This window comes from Serinus canaria, chromosome 1A (assembly GCF_022539315.1).
Source record: "Serinus canaria isolate serCan28SL12 chromosome 1A, serCan2020, whole genome shotgun sequence".
Classification (NCBI taxonomy): domain Eukaryota; kingdom Metazoa; phylum Chordata; class Aves; order Passeriformes; family Fringillidae; genus Serinus; species Serinus canaria.
In genome coordinates, this window is record NC_066314.1 from 61,404,833 (window position 1) to 61,425,414 (window position 20,582).

A 20,582-nucleotide genomic window follows, 5' to 3' on the forward strand; every position below is an offset into this window, starting at 1 on the left:
TGCCACCTGTTCCACCCTGGCCCAAAGACGTCCATCAAATGCTCACAAGCATGATACAGGTATAAGGGTGCAGAAAAGACATTTCCAAAGGCAATAAGGGATTAGCTGAGTTTGCATTTTAGGGTACCTCAGGTACACGGGAAATATTGCAACACAATGTTCACAAGCGGAAAAGAAAAAGAGGGGAGTGAATAGCTTCTCTTCCCCATATTCTCTGGTTTAACAAGAAGAAATGGTCTTTATCAGCCCAAACCTATTGTTATGTGAGAATGCTCTCTTTACACCAAATGGGAATCCAGTACTCCGTATTCCCTTAGCCTTGATGGGGACAGATGATTTTCTCTAGCACAGTTTCTTGGGACTCATATTTGAGAGGCCTTAGCATACCCCAAACTCAAATCACTGCTGGCTGAGCCCCACATTAGCCTAAGGAAAGCCATGAGCTGGAGGAAACTTCCCTCTCCAGCACCTCAGTGCCTGGCACAGCCTGTGCTGCCTCCTCTACTTTGGAGCCTTCTCAAAGCAGCAAGCTGAGGATGGTCACTTACATACACCACTTCTGAAGTCAAACCCTTGAGATGCATTTCAACTACGCTGAAGAGGTCTAGCTAAACTTCTCTAGTTCAAAAGAGCTTTGATAATCTTGCAGAACATTTAACAAGTGCCTGGAGACTAATGCACAGACAGGCTTGTAGATATGAAGAGCAGAAGTTGCACCAGCTGAACTGAGGTCTATTTAGACCACTTCCTACAGACACTTGGCAAGTTTTCCCAAATTGCTGCAGATTGTAAAGTTAACAGAAGGACAAGTGGTTAAAACTGAGCATCTCCCAAGTTGTCTGACAATAGTTCCTACCACTAGTATACACAGACAGAGCTGTCTGCAGCAGGGCTGGAGCTGAGGGAACTGTCCTCATAAATGGTCATGGCATCTGTTATGGGGGAGAACCCTCAGATCCACCAGCACCACTCTCCCTGCTGCATTACCCTCCCAAGCTCCCCTTTTATCAGTGGAGTCACTGAGAAGTGACAGTATGACCCATTACTTACATACATACATACTGATTTACTGGTATTGTGGGGGAAAGCTTTCAAAGTATGGCAGCAGACCCTTAAATTTTGTTCAGGGCAAAGAATGACAAGGGAGCCCCCAGCCCCTCTCAGTATCAGCTGCCTCCAAATCAGGATGTCAGAGATGCCTGCAAGATCCTCTGCCAACAACAACAACCTCACTGCTCTGATAATTGGGCCAGCCCTTTTTTCTGCCATATGACCTGCACTGAGGAAACTCATTTCCAACAAGAGTTGGACGAAGCAGCAGACCTGGTGAGCAGGTGAAGCAGCAGAAGGTCTGGTGAGGCTGTCACTTACCTTGGAAGCCTGGTGGGCAGACGATGAGGGCTTGCTGTAAGGGGTCTGGCCGGGCACAGATCTGCGCTGTTCCTGTCTGCAGGGGCATGCTCCGCTGGGCCACCGCAGCCATGGACGCCGCTGAGGGCTGGTAGAGTGCAGATTGGTAATTTAGTATGGAGACCTCGGGGTTGGCTAAGGAAATAGTGGCACTGGAGGAGGTGGGAGCCAGGTTGGTGGTCTAAAGGAATGACGGGAATTAAAACAAAAAACAAACAAAAAAATGAGGGAGATGGGTAGGCTGGAAGAAGCAAAATCCAAAAAAATAATGAAGTAAAGTAGTGTAAGATAAAATAAAAACCAAACCAAAACAGCAAACAAGGGGTAGAACAGGACGCTGAAGAGTAAAGAGAAAGGGCAGTGCTGGGGGAAGGATCACAATCTGCCCGAGTGTGCCACTGCTGTACCATGCCATGGGAACTCCAGCCATCCTGCCCAGAGACACAGCACATCCCCTACAGCAGAACTGCAGCCCCATTTCTCTCCCAACTGCCCTGATTCGCAGCATGAGGAAGATGGTCTCAGAAAATGTTGCTATCCACAAATCACACTGTTCCACTCCTCATGTACATAGCTCTAGAAGCTACTCACACTCCTTAGATAAAACAGACTCGGCACCTCCATGCCTCTTAAATCTCATCCTGAGAGGGAGAATCCATTCTGGCCTTTCCCCTTAGATGCCTTGTATCTAAGATGGCATGTGCCCCTTGAATTATGTTTGGAATTAGAAGTAATCTGAAGGCATAACAGGAGGTAATGCTCATACTTGCAAAGTCCAAACTTTGCTCGAATTGTCTTTAAAATCTCTTAGAGCAGAAACTCTATTTGGGGATGTTTCAAAGCCAAGAAAATCAGCCCAGAGTTCTTCAAAAATCTATAAATCTGGAGAATTTTTTTTTTTTTGTTTTGGACTGAGTCTAACAGTTGCAACTGAAGAGCTCTGCCACTGCTCCAAATATTTCTTAGCATGCTTGCCTAGGGAGCCAGACACTACCAGAGCAGAGCCCATCCCTCCCCTTTGTTCAAACATGCCAGCAACACTGCTGGAGCTAGGTCAGACAACACTTTCTCATGGTGTATGTAGGAACCTAGGAGGAGGCTTTGATTAAGGTGCAGGGGAGAGCAGACCAAGCATTTTGCACTTCACTGATTGCCACTGGACCTACACTGAACTGCCACAGCCATGAAGGATGTGACAACAAAATATTTCCTCCTTCTCCTCATCTCCTCTCAGTGCAGGGGCTGTGAAGTGCAATCTGCTCCCCTGTGCAACACATCAAGCAGCAACCACAGCAGCTCCCATACTCATCATCTCAGAAGCCAAAACTGCAAGGAGGCAATCCCCAGATATTTTGCAGAGGCAGGAAACAAAAGAAAGCCAAGACAAGTGGTATGCTGAAGAGAATTGTGAAAGGCTTAGACCTTGTTCAAATTAAAACACCCTTCCTGGAAATATTTCTGCCAATTCTTCTAGGAACATTGGGCATACTGGCTCTGCTCAGAACACACATCCCTTATGAGAATTCAGAAATGACCACGGATCTCCCCAGCCAACAGCTGATCTTAATGTTAAGAGAAATGCAAGGAAATGAAAGCAAGTCTGCCTTTCCTACAGGTAACTGTGGTACAAGCAGGGTTTCTGCCCTGCAGCTGGGGCCTAGGGGAGCATGTAGCATGCATTTCTTTAGTCAGAATCTCAGAAACAGCCTAGAAAGGGAACTGGTGTTTGTAACTAGTACCTTCTCACACCAAGTCAGGACTTATCTCTGCCTGTGCCTGTCTGAATAGTTTCAAAAGACCTTCTGTGATCACATGTATCAAGACCTGACTCAAGAAGTCTGGTTTTCTCACTGACACAGGAGCATCCTGCACATCTACATAGAGTCCTTTAGCTCCCTTGCTTTCCAAACACCATTTCCACAATGCCACCTGCAATCTCAAGAGCGAATCTTGAGCAGCCTGTTCCCAAAAGGCTTCAAAGCAGCAGTTACTTCTTGAGCTTCAGTCTCCTAGAGTGCTCTCCCTGGAGAGTTTCCTTTCACTGCTGTAATACAGTACCACAGCAAACAACTTAGCCTGTCAGTCACATAAATTTTGTTAATGCAGCACCCCCCAACACTGGGGCAAGTAAAACTAATACAAAACATGATTATAAAGCCAGAGCCCACCAAACTGGAGTGCAATGTGTTCGCAGTGGGGGCATATGCACATGGTCCCCACATTAACTAAGGTCCCTGGAGTAAAAGCAATGAGAGATAAGAATAAATATTATCACTAAACTCTTCTTTCCTGTTAATCAGTTACAGTGCTGTGTCTGTTACAGAGGGTTTAAATTCATTTTACCTCAATGCCAATTTGAAGAAGAGCTGTAAGATCACAAATACTTCTGCCTGACCCAGGGAGTGAAGTACTGCTTGCTGCATTAAGGGACTAATGAGCTTTTCCCCATAGCAACCTCCCAAGTAAGCAGGATTTATCACCCCAACAACAACCTAAACAACGAGGGCAACATTTCACCGTCACACAAAATGTCACAAGATTACTGCTTGCCTGAAGAAAAGAGAATGAGGAGAAGAGCAGAGGAAGGAGAGTAGAAAGGCACCATCTCTTGGCAGGCATGTTAAATGGGATGCTACTTTGCTTTTCATCTTCTAGGCCCTCCTGACATAAATGTTTCAAGCACTGGCTGCTTGTGATTGATGCCCTCACCTGGTTGTGGACTGTGTTGAGCTGGTTGTTAAAAGTCATGGTCAGATTGGTCGATGTACTTGGGGCTACGTGGGTGATGAATGGTGTCTTGCTCTGGTTGACCGTGTCGTACATATTCACCCGCCGCTTGCAAATCTCCATGTTCTGGAAGCAGGACTTGACACTGCACAGGGAAAGGGGGGCAAGGAAGGCACAGAAAAATCAGCCAAGCGACTCACACAGGTTACAGTACATCTCAGTGGCCCTGAAACAGCACTTAGGCAGGCTCTTTAAGCCCTTTGCTATTTTATGCAGGTCTCTCTTAACCAGTGAGAGCCAGATTAACACTGCACTGAAGAAGGCCATGATAGAGCAGCCGCCCTGGGACTCCTGGGTGCTCCCATGGGTCTCTGCACTGCAATACAAGTCACAAAAGCAAGCAAACTGGCTGCTCTTTAGGGGACAGGGCAAGAAATACAAAGTGGCTATATTAAAAGACTGAAAGAGACTGAGAGCAAGAAAGAAAGAAACTTTTTTTTTTTTCCTGATGATGGAGCTTGAGAGGAAAAGTAAACTCATGCTTTTTTGCCTCAGTGTAAGCAGAAGATAGTATGGAGAAAATTCTTTTGCAAGGAAGAATTTTACTGTTCTTGATCACTGAGACCCCCTAAAAATGTCATCCTTGCTCCTTTTAAGTAGTTGTTGACCAAGAGCTGAGTCCAGCTAAGCAGTTAAAACATTGCCCCTGTCTAGCTAAACGCCTGTGCAGATGGTTATCTTGAAGCATGACACCTCCTCTAGCAGTCAATGGGACAATTAATATCAAAAAGTTATTCCAAAGCAAATTCCTCAATGCCGTGAGGGAATCTGGTTCTGAGGTTATCTCACACTGAGAACTGGATCTCTGGGGGAATTATTACAGCTTCTTCCTCTACACTGACTTTCCCTTAAATGTTATTGATATAGCAATGGAAATTTTGAAAAGTATCCTATTTTGTGCCCCAGTAAAGGAGATTAAATACTCTCTACATTTCTAGAGCACAGCAGGCATCTGGTAGATTAAACTGTCCATATTTCATTAATTAGAATACCAAAGCACACAGAGGATAAGAAACAACAACACAGTGAACCTGGGCAACACTGTATTTTTACTACAATCTCATTTCTGATATCTGAAAACCAATACAGGTTTTCCACAATTCTTCCAGAATAACTTTTTTTACGAACGTGACCTCAGAGTCTGAAACACAATCTCAGAAAGTACAAAGGCATTTATTTTATTTCCATTATCCTAACACGGAGAAAGAGAAATTCCAAGCAGTGAAAATCAGCTGTAGGCTGACTGTTTTGTAATGAGATAAACTGTTGGAGGTAGGGGGCATATCCTCACATCACTTTTAAGAAATAGTGTCCCTTCAAAAGTAACAACCTTATATGATCCTGAACGTTGATGAAGAGGACCTAGATCTTTTTATCCTTGTCTTGTCTCTTACTCAAATGATCACCTCTCTTATCCTACAAGTAATATCTTGGTGGATCTGGGCCATAAACAACCTGCAGACAAGCCAGGCTCAGGTCACTGTGCACAACTGCCCATTATGTGCATTCACTTCCAGAACTATACCTGTTGGTCACAGAACACCCAGCAAATTCAAACACTTATCAAATAAATACAGAAGGCTATTGGATCACTTCTTTTCAGTCAAGTATGAATATAATTCTCCCTGCACAAAGAAGAAAGCACTGGAGGAGTACAGGTTCTGTACATGGCAAATAGTGTGCGCCACCAAATGGTTTTATCTAACAAGATGTAAGCTCTACAAATGTGATACCAAGTTCTCCAGCCTTACTTTAAAAAAAGGTGGGAGAAAAGTCCAGCAGGGACAAAGCAAAACAGACAGAAAGTCTGAGGAGAACTCAGCAATTTAAGAGCCAGGAAGTTAAATATGTGAAATGGGAAGCTAAGCTCTCTTTGCTGCCTGCTTGTAAGAAAGCAGAACAGCCCCTCTTGCACTGCTCGAACTTGCAGCCTCTCTGAAATGCGCCACAGCAGAGATTCCTTCCAGAAGCTACAGCTTCCCTATATTCTCACTTCTTCTGCTGCCCAATTTACTTCCAAGAGAGATTATAACTCCCTGCATCTTTCAAGGCTTTGAAGTTTCTATTCTCCAAAGCACAAGTAATCACATACAAAAGCTCCATCCACTTGCCATGCTGGTTACAGCTTATTGCTCTCTTTGCCAGTCACCGTTTCCAGCGTGGAGGGGCTTGCGGGGTTACACACCCGCCTGGCACACACTTGGTATTCAGAGACGTGATGCTGAATTCTTTATTTGGCTAAAATTCTCACTGCTGCTGGCCCCAGTGATATTTTCAATCTTTCTGGGGCTTTGCCTGAGCAGCCACAAGTGAGCACTTCAAAAATGAAGATGTGGTTACGGACTGTTGCGTTAGTGGAAAGATTTCTGACGGTAATGCATTAGGTCACGAATCTCTCCTATCTTACACAATCAGTTGTTGCACAGTCAGAAGGACTGTTGCAAATTAAAAGACTTTTGTCGATGATGCTCACTCAGTATTTTTGCTGACATATTTTATTCATGAATTTTTTTTATATGAAACTTTACTTTTTTCCTGTTTAGCACAATCATGCCCCATCTTGTTTTCATTTATCACTTACTATCTATTTATAGGTAACAATGCTCAAAGATGGCTGTGCAGGCTAAGTCTGGGTCTACACAGATCTTGCACCCACTACCTTCTGGTAAGCAGATGCTCTTATCTTGTGATAAATGTAAAAAAAGGCAGCTACAGCTCCTTCAAGGGGAAAAGCTACCTTAAACAAACTCAAAATACTGCAGCCACCCATACAGTCAGGGGAGCTGACACAGTTACCTGTTGCTCTGCAGCTCTTCAAGCAGCCCCCTTTAATTTTGTACCTGAGCTCCTGACAGCCTTTAAAACACTCATGCAAATAACACCCAATGAAAGTACAGCACTGTGCCAATAATTGTTCTCCTGTCAAGGGGAAGGGACAGCCTGTGAAAGCACCTGAACTGCCAAGTGCTGTAAAGCAGGATGTTCAAAGCTAAGTGTCCTGAATGCTTTGTAAAACTCCCACTATGTGTCTACCTTCTCCACTTACACCTCAGAAGCCTGTCCCTATGTGAACTGGACATGGGCAGTGGGCTGGGGACAGGCATCCTGCGTTTCAGGCTGCTGTGCTCTGTGGTGCAGCCTTAGGAGAAGGGCAGTCAGGCTTGAAGATGTGACTTCTCATCTCCATCAGGCAGTGGAGGCCGTCCTCATTCTCCATGTGTCAGATGAGGTCAGAATGTGGTATTTAAGGTGACACAGGTGGACAACAACCAAGCTGAAAATCAAACTCCTCGTCCTGGTGCTTATGCCTGTAAAACAGCCTGCTGCAGAACAGCTCTTCCCTTAAAAAGCAAACAGCCCCAAGCTGACTCCTGGCACGATGGGAAGGTTCTGGGAGGAAGGGTCTGCTCCCCACAGTAGATAAGGTTGATTACTCCAGTAACAATCAGGACTATATTACTTTGAAATAGACTGATACTTTCAGCACTAATTGCATAATTTCTTCTGCATTTTAATGCAAAAATATGTAATTACTGAATATTTACATAATTAATGTAGCACACACTGCAGTGTTTTAAATGCCAAGCACCTACAACATAATTCTTGCAACCTTGAGTTGACAATCATATTTTTCTTTTAAGCAGGAAAAGATTATAACGTAGGGATTAAACATCTTAACAAAACCCCTCAGATACACTTGGTCTCCACCACAGCCAGCTCTCCTTTTCACCCCTCCATTCCAAACCCAAGGGGAACAAAAGCCACGTACTGTGTGCTGTGAGGGAAGTCGAGCAAGTGTGTCATGGTGACAAAAGGGTGGCTCAGAGTTTCGATGGGGGTTATCCTCTTATCTGCGTCTATCGTCAACATCTTCTTCAACAGGTCTATGAACTCCCGCCGGTCTGCCTTTTCCACCAACATATCGCTGCCCTCCAAATCCGTCGTCATGTTCACCTAAAGGAGAAGGGACAGGAGTGAGTGCCGAAGGGGAAGAGCAGATGGTCAGGTCTCCAGCAAACTGTGTTCACTCCTCGTTGGAGCACACGCCCTGCCAGCCTCCCTGTCTAAAGGAGGGGCTGCTGAAGAGCCACGCCAGACTCCGTGGTGGCCACTCATCTGGCTTGTGCATGTCACAGCTCCAGACAGACTGTTAGGTGCTCAGCTCGCCTGGGTCAGTGGCTAATGAAACACTTAGTCACCCTCCACCGAAGATGAACAGCTTCCATGTGGTAACAGGCAAGCTCTGATAATCACAGTATTTATCATTTACTGTGCCATCAGATACTTATCTATGTGTCCTATGAGCAAAAAATGTATAAAATACACAAAAATTGTCAGTAGGTTTATGAGAAACATCCCATTCATGTATCAGGTGCCAGGAAATAAAGACTTGTTATATTATTTCATTAATTATCCAGTCTCCTCAGATTCCAGTCCTCCCTTCCTGCATGCTTACACGTTTTACTTGCTACAATGTCTAGACCTTGCTAGCACAAACTCCAGTTTGGTGCTAGTGTTGGGCCAGTTTTGCACACTGGTTTGTCAGCACAAACTCCTGTCACAGGAGTGGTTATGCTGGGATTAGCTCTCACGATGACATGGAACTGACACAGGGAATTAGTACTTCCCATTCTTCTCCCAGCCAGCCATGTTTTACAGTGAGCACACTCTTCTGTGGCCATGGTGAATATTTCCACTGTCACCCTTTAACAAATAGAACTATTAAAGCACAGAGAAAGCAAGTGACTTGCCAGCAGTCATACAGAAGAGCACTGGAGAGACAAGAGAAAATGCAGGATTGCAACACTCAGAGACGTGCCTTACTTTCCAAGGCTGCTTTACTACAGCACACATACCCCTGTGTGCAGTCACTCCTACAAAGCAGCACGTAATAGCAAATTTGGTTGGCATAATCCTGGCATTTTTCAGGAGCTGGCCCCAGAATAGGATACACAGAGAACTTCCATAATTCCCTTTTGTTAGTATTGCTGGAAAGCGTGTGAACAGTCTTGCTGGTTACTCACCAATGCTCTTACCTGTGCCATATCATCCAAACAGTTGAAAATATACTTTCTTGCTTCCTTTGACTTAATCCCCGTCTCTGCCTCATGATCATCTGGCGTCTGCTCAAAATAGGACACAGGCATTGACCAACACTGCCGGGCAACCAGCTGCAGATTATGTGCCACTTCCCACATGTGCCTCATCCTGTCCTCATTCAGGGACCATCATGTCTCTCTTGCCTGACCAGACACCATTTACACAATCTCCACCACGGTTATGTGACATCTTTTATGTCACGAGGTGATTGATCTCTTCTGTTTCACTTCTGAGGGTCCTCCCAACTACGGTGGGTCTCTTACATCCACCCTGGTGTTGAGGTACAGCATCCCATCCCAGCCAGAAGCCCCCTGGCCTCTCTCCTTGACAGCATGCAGCCAAACCCACTGGCACAGGACACTCAGGGCTCACCTGCTTTATTGGAGATTTGGACTGTAGAATTTAAATGCTTGCCTTTTTTTCCCCCCACAATGAGCTAGATATTAGAGCAAAGTCTGCCCACTACACACCAAATCACTGACTACTTAGAGGGAGATTTCCAGGTCAACTCTGGACTTAAATTTCCTACATTGCAATGCCAAGAAGGTGTATTATAGGCTCCAAATTTTAGGGATGGCAGTTTTACCTCGGGCAGTTCCCACCCCTGTGTGTGTGCTGCACTGCAAAAAGCAGAAACCTGGGCTCTGAGGTGACCTGAGAGTCTCCTCACTTCCAACCAACAACTCCAAGGTAAAAGAAACAAGAGAATGTCCTCCTACCTTCAGCCTCCACAAGGGATAGGGTGAGTCTGTATCCCTGTTGAAAAACCTCGTCGTCTTTGTCCCTGCACTTAACAAATACTCTGCTGGTAAGCCCTGCGTCTGTGAAATGTAGCGAATCTGCAAGAGAAGGACGAGAGGTCACTGTTCATCCTGTGGAGATCTCTGGAGGTCTTCCCTGAAGGAGTTCAGGAGTCATTTGAACCAACAGAACAGACAAAGAAAAAAGAAGATGTAGCATGTAGAGAAACTTCCATCGAAAAACTCAGTGCAAGCAATGAGAGGAAGAGAATTTCTGAATGGAATCCCCTCCACTTATCGCATACATCACTGGGAACTCACCCTTAGAGTGCATTCCCACAAGGCCTAAGGATGAAAAGAGGAAAGTTCCTAAATTTTTTTAAAAGTTCAAAGAGAAGGACCCACACAGTGATTACAATGGGATGTCTCAACACTCTGCACCCTCTCCTCTCTAGGAAGTCATTTCAACAATTTGATATTTTCTCTCTAACTTCTGCCATTTTTCTTCCACCTGAGCACACAGCATGGCCTAGGAGCAGTCCGAAGTTCCAAACAGAGGATTATGAAGTGACTGCCTTTGAACTAAGGTGAAATATACACTCAAACCAATTGACGCCCTCATGGTATGGAAAGTACTTGTCTCTACTGACTACATGACGTTATTTGGGTTGCATCCACAAGCATGACCTCATTGGCACCCACACAGCTAAAGATACCCTATTTGTGTTTCCAGGATCTCAAACTTTTATTTATTTATAAAGGAGAAAGACCCTGTGATTACACATTTAAAGACCAATGTCACACATGCCTAAGGTGCCACACAAAACCTTAACTTTGGCACCTCCCGTCTCCTGCATGACTTCATTCTGCAAAATTGCTGCAAACTCTGCAAAACTACTAAAACCATTCACCTACTCTCAAAAATTCTAGGGAAGAATGGAAAGTGTTTTTGAGAGAAGAAACAGAGAGGGATAAAAACATTAAACACATAAAGGCATAAAAAGCAGCCATGCTTTCAATCACTTCCAAGCACTCAGGCCCTGGTTCCCTGTGCATGGCTTGCTCAGCTCTGCAGCTCCTCAGGTCCATCAGAGCTCACACACCTCAGAGGCACCTGGATCCTGCCTGCACCCAGTGCCAGTGCTGCAGCCAGCAGCCAGGATCAGCCCCTCTCCCTTTCCCAGCTCCCAGGGAGCCCTGGTCACACTTTACCAGAGGAAGCTTTGTGCTGGGCAGTTAAGCTGGCCAGTAAGGTATGGTGATTTCTTTTCCAGCTGTGTATTTTATGGCTTTTGGGGTGCAACGGGAAAGAGAAAGAAATCTACTTTTCATGCTTGGTATGTGATTTTCAAACGCTTGTAAGTTTCTCAGCTACATCTGATTTCCTTCAGAGTCACTAATAGCCCTGCTCCTTGCTGCAAGTTATTTCCCCTGCCAAATTTTACCTTTAGAGCTCTGATTAAAAAAAATACTGGTTTCAAAAGAAAAGTCATGAAAACATTTCAGTATGTGAAAAACTTATTTATTTTCCTGCCTCTTTTTTTTTTCTCCTTTTTAAAAAATTTATTTCCTAAAAGAAAAAAGACCCTTTTCAGTCTGCATTTTCAGACAGCTAAGATCAGCCTGAATACTATGGGAATGCAAAGTATTCTACAGCCCTGGCTCTAGCTGCTGCTGCATTATCGGTTTTAGGACTACAAAAAGGGCATGAAAGCCTATAGGGAGAAAAGGGACGACAGCTTATATTAACTGGAAACCTACATCAATGCCAATGTTCTCCTTCTTGTCATTGCTTTTAATATGCACTCTCATAAAAGGGGTTATGAAATGCAGCTGAGTTCATGCAGTTTCTTCTAACAAATAAGGCTTTATACTGCACTTGCTGTTACAGCAGAGAAGGGGTGCCTGCTCTGCTCAGTGAGGAGGGACATGTACTGAGCTCTCCAGTCAATGGCAGCATTGACTCCTGATTGAGATTTTACTCAGGCAGTCAGGTCTTAAAAGCCAGTGCACCAAGCTGCACACTGGTTACCTGGAACAAATACCCAGGTGCATAATGACAATGTTGACTTGGGAGAGCAAGAAATACAGATGCATCATTAGCCAAAGTGAAAAGGTTGGCATCTGCTCACTCTGACAGGAGAGGAGAAAAAGATGTGTGCACTTACCAGCACCCAGGGCAATATCCACACCCACCTGATCGTACTCTGAAGCTCCTGGGTACAAGGGCCAGCCCAAGAACAGCTCTGCAATGACACATCCCAGTGACCACATATCGATTGCTTCACAAAAGGGTAAACCGAGGATGATTTCAGGGGCTCTGCAAAGAAAGAGGTCAGAAAACATCAGCAAGGGGAGCAGTGCTGCTCAGCTGGTGCCATTGTGACACTCACAGAGCTGCTACCAACAAGTGTCACTTCTCTGACAGAGCTGAGGCACTCACTGGTCACTGGCACGGTGCCTGCTAACCAAACATCAGTCGGTGAATATTTAGCCTTACAGAAGACTACTGTGGCCATATAGAGCCAAGTGACAGTCTTACATTTGGCAGCATTTTGTAAAGGAGGGAACTACCACTGCTTTCATCCAGCAAGTGGGAATATGAAGACACCCAATCAAGGCCCCCACTCAAGGCTCTCAGGCCCAGCTCGCTGTCCTGTGGAGAACTGTGCAGTTCCCCTGCAGTGAAGCATCCTCTGTTCACACAGCTCCATGGGCTCACAAACAGCCAGACATTAAATAATCATTACAGAACTGGTATAAAAGGATTGCTGAATTTTTAAACAAATGGCTGTAACAATAAAATAAAGAAATAATGTAATTAGATCTATTAGACCTAAGCCTTTTCCCTGGGAGGAAGTAGCCAAGAAGCCTTCCTTTCCCAGTCTGTCCCAGGCACCTAATAAGATTTCTTTTTCCCTTTCAGCCCAAAAAGCCAAAATGCAGCAGCTCTCCGGCTATGCATTTATTGCCAGCTCCAGGAGCACCTTTGCTCCCTCCCCTTCCAGGGGGAATCTGTCCCACTGCCTTGGGATGGTTGGAATCCTTCTTCACTGATGCTGAAAAGGTCTGCAGGATGAGGTTAGATGAACTTGCTCAACTCTCAGTGACCATGGTGAGGTGAGATGAATCCTGACCTATGTGCCCCAAATGTTCTGCATTTCAAAAACTTCTGTGTGAAAGAACCAAAAATATTTTCCAAATACTGAAAACCTTATGCACACAAACACCTTCCTTACTTATCCCACCTCTGCCTAGATGTCCACATGCAGTTATATGACACAGTTCCTATTTATACAAGGATCTCTCCCTAAAGCTTCTCTCCTGTTCTTGCAATGCTTCTAAAGCCCCAGCTTCTGGTGTCATGGGATGTACAGCAGGAAAAATAACTTACTCGCCCATACTCCTCTAACTATAAAGAAAGAAAAAGCAGAAGACAGATAAAATAAACACACACTGCTCTAAAACTTCCATAATTTTAAATATAGCCTTGGGATTTCTCAGGCCCTTTTGCATATTTTGGAAATGCCTGGGTTTGGCTATTGAGCAAATCAAGTGCCACCATCCAAAGCTCAAAATAGGACCCATGGTTCCCACTTCTCCATTTGTCATCAGGATAAGATCTGACACTAGTGAGATCATACTAAGGATTACCAATTGCAGTGGAAAATATTATGTTTAATCACACCATTACACAGTCATGTCAAGACAAGTCCATAGCCAAGAAACCAAGCAAAATGGTAATTTTTTTCCAAAGAAGCAAAGACTCTAAAGCAAGAATCCATGCCCTGTCTTCAGTCCACAAACTCCCCCAGTTTTGGGGGGACTTGTAATGATGAAAGTCCCAAACTACCTCTTCTTAAAACAGCAATGCAGAATGTAAAAATAACAGGAAATTCTGGGATTTTGAAGTTAGAATTCTTTGTGCCATTCCCACAAAAAACAAGTAAAAAACTTAAAAAGTGGCTACCTCTAGCCATTCTAGCTTCATCTGTGCTTCTAACTGTCATACCCTACTGCTCTTTAGCCCACTGTGACAAACTTTTTATTCTAACAGCAATCTCTCCTCAGGAACAAGGGGTTAATTTCCTTCTTTTCCTCCCTATTCCGTCATCCCTGTCATCCCTACACACTACCCGACACCTAGACAAAATGCAGAGAGAAAAAGACAGCTATGGTGACCTGAATCTCATTACTATGTAAATCCTGCATTCAAAGCCATCTGCCTCTCCCTGCCTGCCTTCCACATTGTGAAGGAAATGTCCCTGGTCACTAATGAGAGCTCAGCCACAAATCTCCTCAACTTCAGATCCCTCCCACTAACTCAAGTGGAGGGGTGGACTATAGGGATATTCCCAACATGATTTTGTGTAGAAAACTCCTTGTGCATAAAAAAACACTTGCACTGCTGTCATATGCAGCACACACCTCCCTCCTCTCTCCCCACACTTAGTCTGCCAACACCTTCAGACCCCTGCAAGAAGGGATGACCTAGAATTTGAGGTTCCAAACAAAATCTCTTAATTTTTTTTTTTTCTCCCAAGTCTTTGGCTGTCAAGTGGGTTTACCTGAAAGCCCCACTTTCTGGAGTAGTAAGGAGAGACTTTCTTTTTGACATGCAGAAGAAGTTTTCCATCTTTGCTATTGGGGAGAAAAGCACAAATCTATGTCCATATTATTTAAACACAAAGAGTGAAATTAAACAGAACATCACTCATTCCATGAATTCTAACAGTGGTGAGAATGCCTGTGAGAAGGGGCTGCATCTAGGTGATATGGTGTCCTACATATAACACAGCCACCACTTGCTGTGGTTTTCTCCCAGCCTTCATGTAATCATTGTGATTTTTCCATGGAGAGGGAGTGGCCCTAAGACAAAAGAAGTCTTGTTAACTTCATTAAATAGTCATTAAGACACCTCAAGAACAACAGGTAGTGGACATCACACGGGATTCCAGATTTTCAGCCAGCAGATACCTCCTGTTTGCTGTGGGAAAGAGGGAGCTGCAGTCACCACGGGCAGGGCTCTGCCTGCTTGAAATGGCCAATGCCAAGCATTTTGGGGCAGGATGCCATGAGCCATGTAAGACACTGACAGAAGACCTTGGAATCTCCACTGTGGTGGATATTGCTCTTTATACTCAGTTATGGATGCATACATCCTTCTGCACATGGTATCTAACATGCAACTCCTCTCTTCCTCAACATAAGCATGTCAGTCTTTTAAGACAAGGTGAGATCTTGACTTCCATCGCATGTTACAGCACAGAGTTCCACAGGCAACCTTCTGCTTTCAATAGCATCTTAGCTCAGCTGTTTAAAGCTTGATTTTCCTTCATCAGGTTTAAATTTGTCACCTCTCACTTTGTGTTCACATAGATTGGTTTAGAGGTGAAGATGGAAATGACTGAATCACCAGTCCTTTACCACAAGCTGTTTTTATATCTTTGCCCTGTTCTCCCATGTCTGCAGCAGCTTCTGCCTTCTCAGTCTACCATCCCATGGACGTTTCAATCCACTTCCACTGCCTGAACCTGCAACTCCTCTTCCTGACATGACTGCTTGGAGACAGGCTGAACAGACCTAGAAAAAGTTAAACACAAGGATATTCCCCAGACTTATTTTACACTATTTGCAGAATGCTTTTGCATTCCAGTCTTCCCTAAGCTTAATATTTTGTTTGCTTTTGGAGTGACACAAGGCATTTCAGCAGATGTTTTATCTGGGAGATCCTCTGAGACACACAGTCCTTTCTCCAGAGAAGCTGCAGTTAATTTAGGACATAGAATTATGCAGAAATAGTTCATTTTTTCTCTTCCAATGTTTACTGCCTTTCGGTACTGCACTGATCTAGCATAATGTTTTCTGTAATCTAGATCAAGTCCTTTAAGTGCTCCTCTCTCTTTCTGCAGCCTAACCTAAGACAGTATGTGGTATCTTGCATGCTCAAACACTTCACTACTGGTCCAGCACTTTTTACAGATAAGGAATACATTAAATAACTCTGGTCCTAAAATGCACATGCAGTCCACTCCACAACTGACCCTTGTTTTCCTAAAAGCACTCAGGTTTAGCTCAGCAATAAAAACAGCGTAATTCTCTTTCCCAACGGGAAAGAAAACTGTTTTCATGTCTTAAACAGTTCTTGTGTGGGATTTCTGCAGCTGCTAGCACTGTGTAACAAGGGAAAATGCCCTATGAAAATGTGCACATCCAAGTACTGCAACCATAAATCAGAAGGACGATTCACGCGACAACAGATCCTCCCAGAAACCTTCAGCAGATCTCTCCATGACTGCACAGAGAAGTATTTTCTGTACCAACAATACAGGTTTTTTAACATAGACTCACCAAACCTTTTTTGATTGTGGTGAGGGATCTTGTCTGACAGCACACAGTGGAGCCAGCTGCCAGATACCTCAGTGCGTGCAGGAACATCCCCAGTTCCCGCTCTCCGCCCGTTTCTTGGCTGTGCATCTGCAGCACTCCTGGCACAGTAACTCCTGCCTCCAGTACAAGACACACAGAAGGAAAACAGAAAACTTTGCCCTCCTGTCCTTCCTCTCCCATGAGCTGCCCTCGATGTCTTCCAACAAAAGGCACTCCCCTCCTGCATGCACAGACACAACCTGTTCTACAGCTCACACAAATCACACCAGCACAGACCAAAGGTTTAGAAACCACTTGCCACCAGCCTGGGAAAGACTGAAGAGCCCTGCCAAGAGCCTCTGTCTCCAGGACAAAAGCAGCCATCCCATGCCCACTTCCCACATCCCTACCCGTTTCCAACCAAATTACTTGCCTGGACAGCAAAGGGCGACCTGCTCCTCGGCTCAGCAGTGAGTCCAGTCAGTGCCCCATCCTTTGGAGCCCAGCTTGAATGTGCCTGTGTACACCAGAGAGCTGCTGGTGCTGGTGTCCTGGGCAGCAGGGTCCCCTTGCTGGCAGCACCTGCAGGTCCCCAGAGCCAGCAGGGCCACCTCATCATTTGCTTGCAGCTCACACACGACCCCGTCCTGCTCTCAGGCCTGCTGCTGGCGGAGTATTTACTTTAGCAACCCTGCTTTGTGGCAGGGTAATTTCATTGTCTGGTGTTTCTGTCAGGAAAATTAATTACCAGTCTAGCTTGCTGGCTTTTTCACCCACACATCACAGGACATTAAAAACAGATGCCAAAAAAAATTCATTTCCACAGACTCTGATTCAGAGAGCTGGGCTCTTTCTGAATTTTAAAACTTCCCTGCAAACTGCCCTCTCTTCAGGGATAATTTACCACCTCTGGTAGGATCTCATGGCCAAGTGTGATAGTCTCAGCACAGTCCTTCATGGACAAGTATACACCTCAGACAAAAATGCAACTCAAAGCTTGATACTTGCTGGCACCTTGAGCAGAGAGTGTTCCTGCTCCCAGAAGAAGGCTGGGGGCAGCTGAAGGCAGTGCAGACAGACCTGCAGTGAAGATGTCTCTGAGCTGGTACACACAGGTCCCTTCTCACTTGCTAAAGCCTGAATTCTGGGAAGCAGCAGCTTTCACATCTCCACTCGGGAAGCCCTGGGCAGAGGCAGAGAGGCAGAAGCTGAGCTCCTCTGCCCAAGCAGGGATGCACTGACCAGCTGCACAGCCAGGGCTTCACCCCACTCAGAGCTCATGCTCTCCCATGCACCAAGATACCTCTCGTGAGGACAAGGAACTGCATCCTTTGTGTGTCTTACAAAGGAGTTTTTATTCAAGTGATGGAGCTCTGTCCTCCTCTCAGATTAACCCTTTCTTTGGCATCTTTATGGACTCTTTCTCATACCTGCTCACTTGACTCTTTTGTATTTCGTGGAGGTGTCCACCTTTTATGTACTGTAGAATGTAGAGTACCTTTAACTCTTAGGTAATGGAGGTGGAATGCACAGAAAACCTTTTTTTTCGTTCCTCTGTACTTCTCAGACTCCACATCATTTCTTAAGTGAAGGAATGTAAAAGGAGACAGGCTCATATTCTGGAAGTAAAATGTTACAGTTGCTATCTCCCTCACCCCTCCACCTCTCCACTCACACAGAACCTGGAAGGGATGCAGATATCAAATATGGATGACCAGACTAAGGCCATCATCTCCTCCAGGGCTGGGCATCTGCAGACTTTTGTGTCTGTGATAAAGGCAGCCACCAGGGCCAGAGCATAACACACCTACAAGCCCCAGCAGCTCCTGCTTGCTCACTCCCCATCCCATGCAGTGGGCAGGAGAGCAGCCCCTGGCCCCACTCGTGTCACTCAGCAGGGAAACGCTGGGCTCCCCCTCATTGCTGGATTTCTGCATCTCTCCTGCATCCCTGCATGAGCAAGGGACAGCCCTGCTAGTCAAGACTCATCCCAGAATATGCAGGCACACTGTGCCTTTCAGATTCCAGCATAAAGTTCCAGCCACAGAGAGGTCAGTCAGCACAGGGTTATTCCTGAGGGAGGGAAAGGACCCCAGAGGAATGCCACCCAGTTGGTCACAGTATGCTGTCTGCCCACAAAGATGTATTGGTTTGAGTGACAAAGAAGGACAGTGCCACTACAGGGCCTTCTAGCAGCCTCTGTATTTCACAGGTCAAACACAGGGACACCTGGTTCCTGGGAAGGACTGTGGGTGTAGCCAGAGCCATTTCCAGGGCTGCCAGGCCACCTGTGCACCCACCACTAGAAGGGAGCTCCAACACTGCACTGCTCACATTGCTCTTGCCCATCCCTCAAGATTAGTCTGCAACATTTCAAAAAATATCTGAATCAGCTCAAAAGACTGGAAGCTGGATCCACTCAGCCCTCAGTGATGGTTTATGTTACAGAACATAAATATAAACTGGGGGCTGGTAACCAGTGAGGTACCACAGGGGTTTATCCCAGACTGGTCTCATTTAAGATCTTTATCGCTGACCTGAGGAAGAGGCAGAGTGCATTCTCACCCAGTTTGTAGGGGATGCCACACTGGAGATACCTGGCCATGCACATGAGGGGAGGGCTCCCACCCAGAGGGATCTGGACAGGTGGGAGGCATGGTCTGAAAGGGACCTTCTGAAACACAGCCAGGAGAAATGCCAGGTCTGGCCCCTGGTGACAGTGGGGAACGGCTCAGCTGGAATAGCCATGAGCACCTTGACTCAAGGGGCAGTGGGCTAGAAAGGAAGACCCTGGCAGCATCAGGACCAACAGCATCCCTGAAACAGGGTCAGCTGACCAGGGAATGTGGTAACCCACCTCCAGCCACATCTGGACACCACGCTTGGTATGGGGATCCCAGTGGGAGAGAGAACTGGAGCAACCTCAGTGTGGGGAGGGAGAACCATGGTGTCCATGCCAGCAGCCTGCTCCTCCTCCTCTGCCACATGGAGAAAATGGTGCCAGGCTCTTCCCTCAGGTGGGCAGCAGAAGGCAGAGATGACAGACAAACTGAAACAGGAGAGGATCCCTCTGGGGATGGAATGGGGAAAACACCTCCACTGTGCAGATAAACGAACCACCAGCACAGGCTGCCCTGAGAGACTCTGCAGTTGCTAACCTTGGAGGCTTTTAAGACCCAGCAAGATGAAGTCCTGACCTTGATCTCATGGCAGACTCTACCTTGACCATCAGGTTGGACTAAATGACCTCCCAGGGCCTTCTGTCACCTGAACTTCTCTAACTCTGTAAGGTCCAGTAATGATATGTTTCTCAACAGGAAGGTCACCAAGATCCTCCAAGACACAGGGGAAATCCTACATAGCTGGGAGTGTTTCCTGTGGTACAGGTGCAGGTGCCCAGGTATTTAATCCAGTGCACATGCAACAGTTGTGTCTTTTAACAGAGAGCAAGTTACACAACGATTTCTTCCAAGCCTCATGAGTCTCTCATTGCTAGCTAAGGGTATTTAATAGCAAATAACTCATAGAACCAGACTAGACTACCCACCCCTGGCCACTGCTCATGTTCTACCAGGGTGCTGACTGGGAAGGGTTAAAATACTCCAGAGGATGGTGTCAGAGGCAGACAGGGCTAGCCTGAACCTCAGGGAAGTCATCCAACCCTCCCTGCCCCAATCCTGGGCCATCCCAGCAATGCCTGTGTCACTCCTGGCAAGCATTCAGCTAGCCTGTCTTAGAGACCTCCCATGGTGGAGCATCCATGAACTCTGCTGTGCCCCAAGGGAGCTCACCCCTTGTAATTTTAAGGAATAATACAGCTGTGCATAGCTGACTTTATGTCATGCTTAATTACAATTTGTTGTCAATCTGGCATCTATGTAATACATATGGAAAAACATAATTTAATACATCTCACTCGACTTTGCTTACATCTGGCTTTCTGCCAGGCTGCACCTCCTCCCTCTCCTCACTCTGCCTCGGCCTCAGCACACACTCAGCACCTATAACCTTGTCTCTTTTTCTCTCCTGCTCACTAGGTCTGTCTCCTTTTCCTGCTTCATCTTTTCCTCCCTTCTCACACTTACTGTGGACATCCCACACAGGAACCCCCCACCCTTGTGAAGGGGGTGCACACCCTGCACCTGGAGACACAACCCCATGCTGCTGTGGGTTTGC

General features: G+C 45.8%; 1 protein-coding gene across 2 annotated transcripts in view; it reads right to left on the minus strand.

Annotated features, from left to right (window-relative positions):
• HIPK2 (homeodomain interacting protein kinase 2) overlaps positions 1 to 20,582 on the minus strand; it is a 126,670-nt gene that overhangs the window by 22,204 nt on the left and 83,884 nt on the right. Inside the window, exons 3-8 of one of the 2 annotated variants that reach the window (XM_050985849.1) lie at positions 12,234 to 12,357; positions 10,017 to 10,136; positions 9,234 to 9,320; positions 7,967 to 8,151; positions 4,120 to 4,282; positions 1,372 to 1,498 (exon numbers count right to left, since the gene is read on the minus strand). In XM_050985849.1, coding sequence (XP_050841806.1) covers positions 1,372 to 1,498; positions 4,120 to 4,282; positions 7,967 to 8,151; positions 9,234 to 9,320; positions 10,017 to 10,136; positions 12,234 to 12,357 — 806 coding nt within the window. Of the gene's footprint in view, positions 1 to 1,371; positions 1,592 to 4,119; positions 4,283 to 7,966; positions 8,152 to 9,233; positions 9,321 to 10,016; positions 10,137 to 12,233; positions 12,358 to 20,582 lie in introns of both variants that reach the window. The other variant, XM_050985840.1, reaches the window with a different exon arrangement.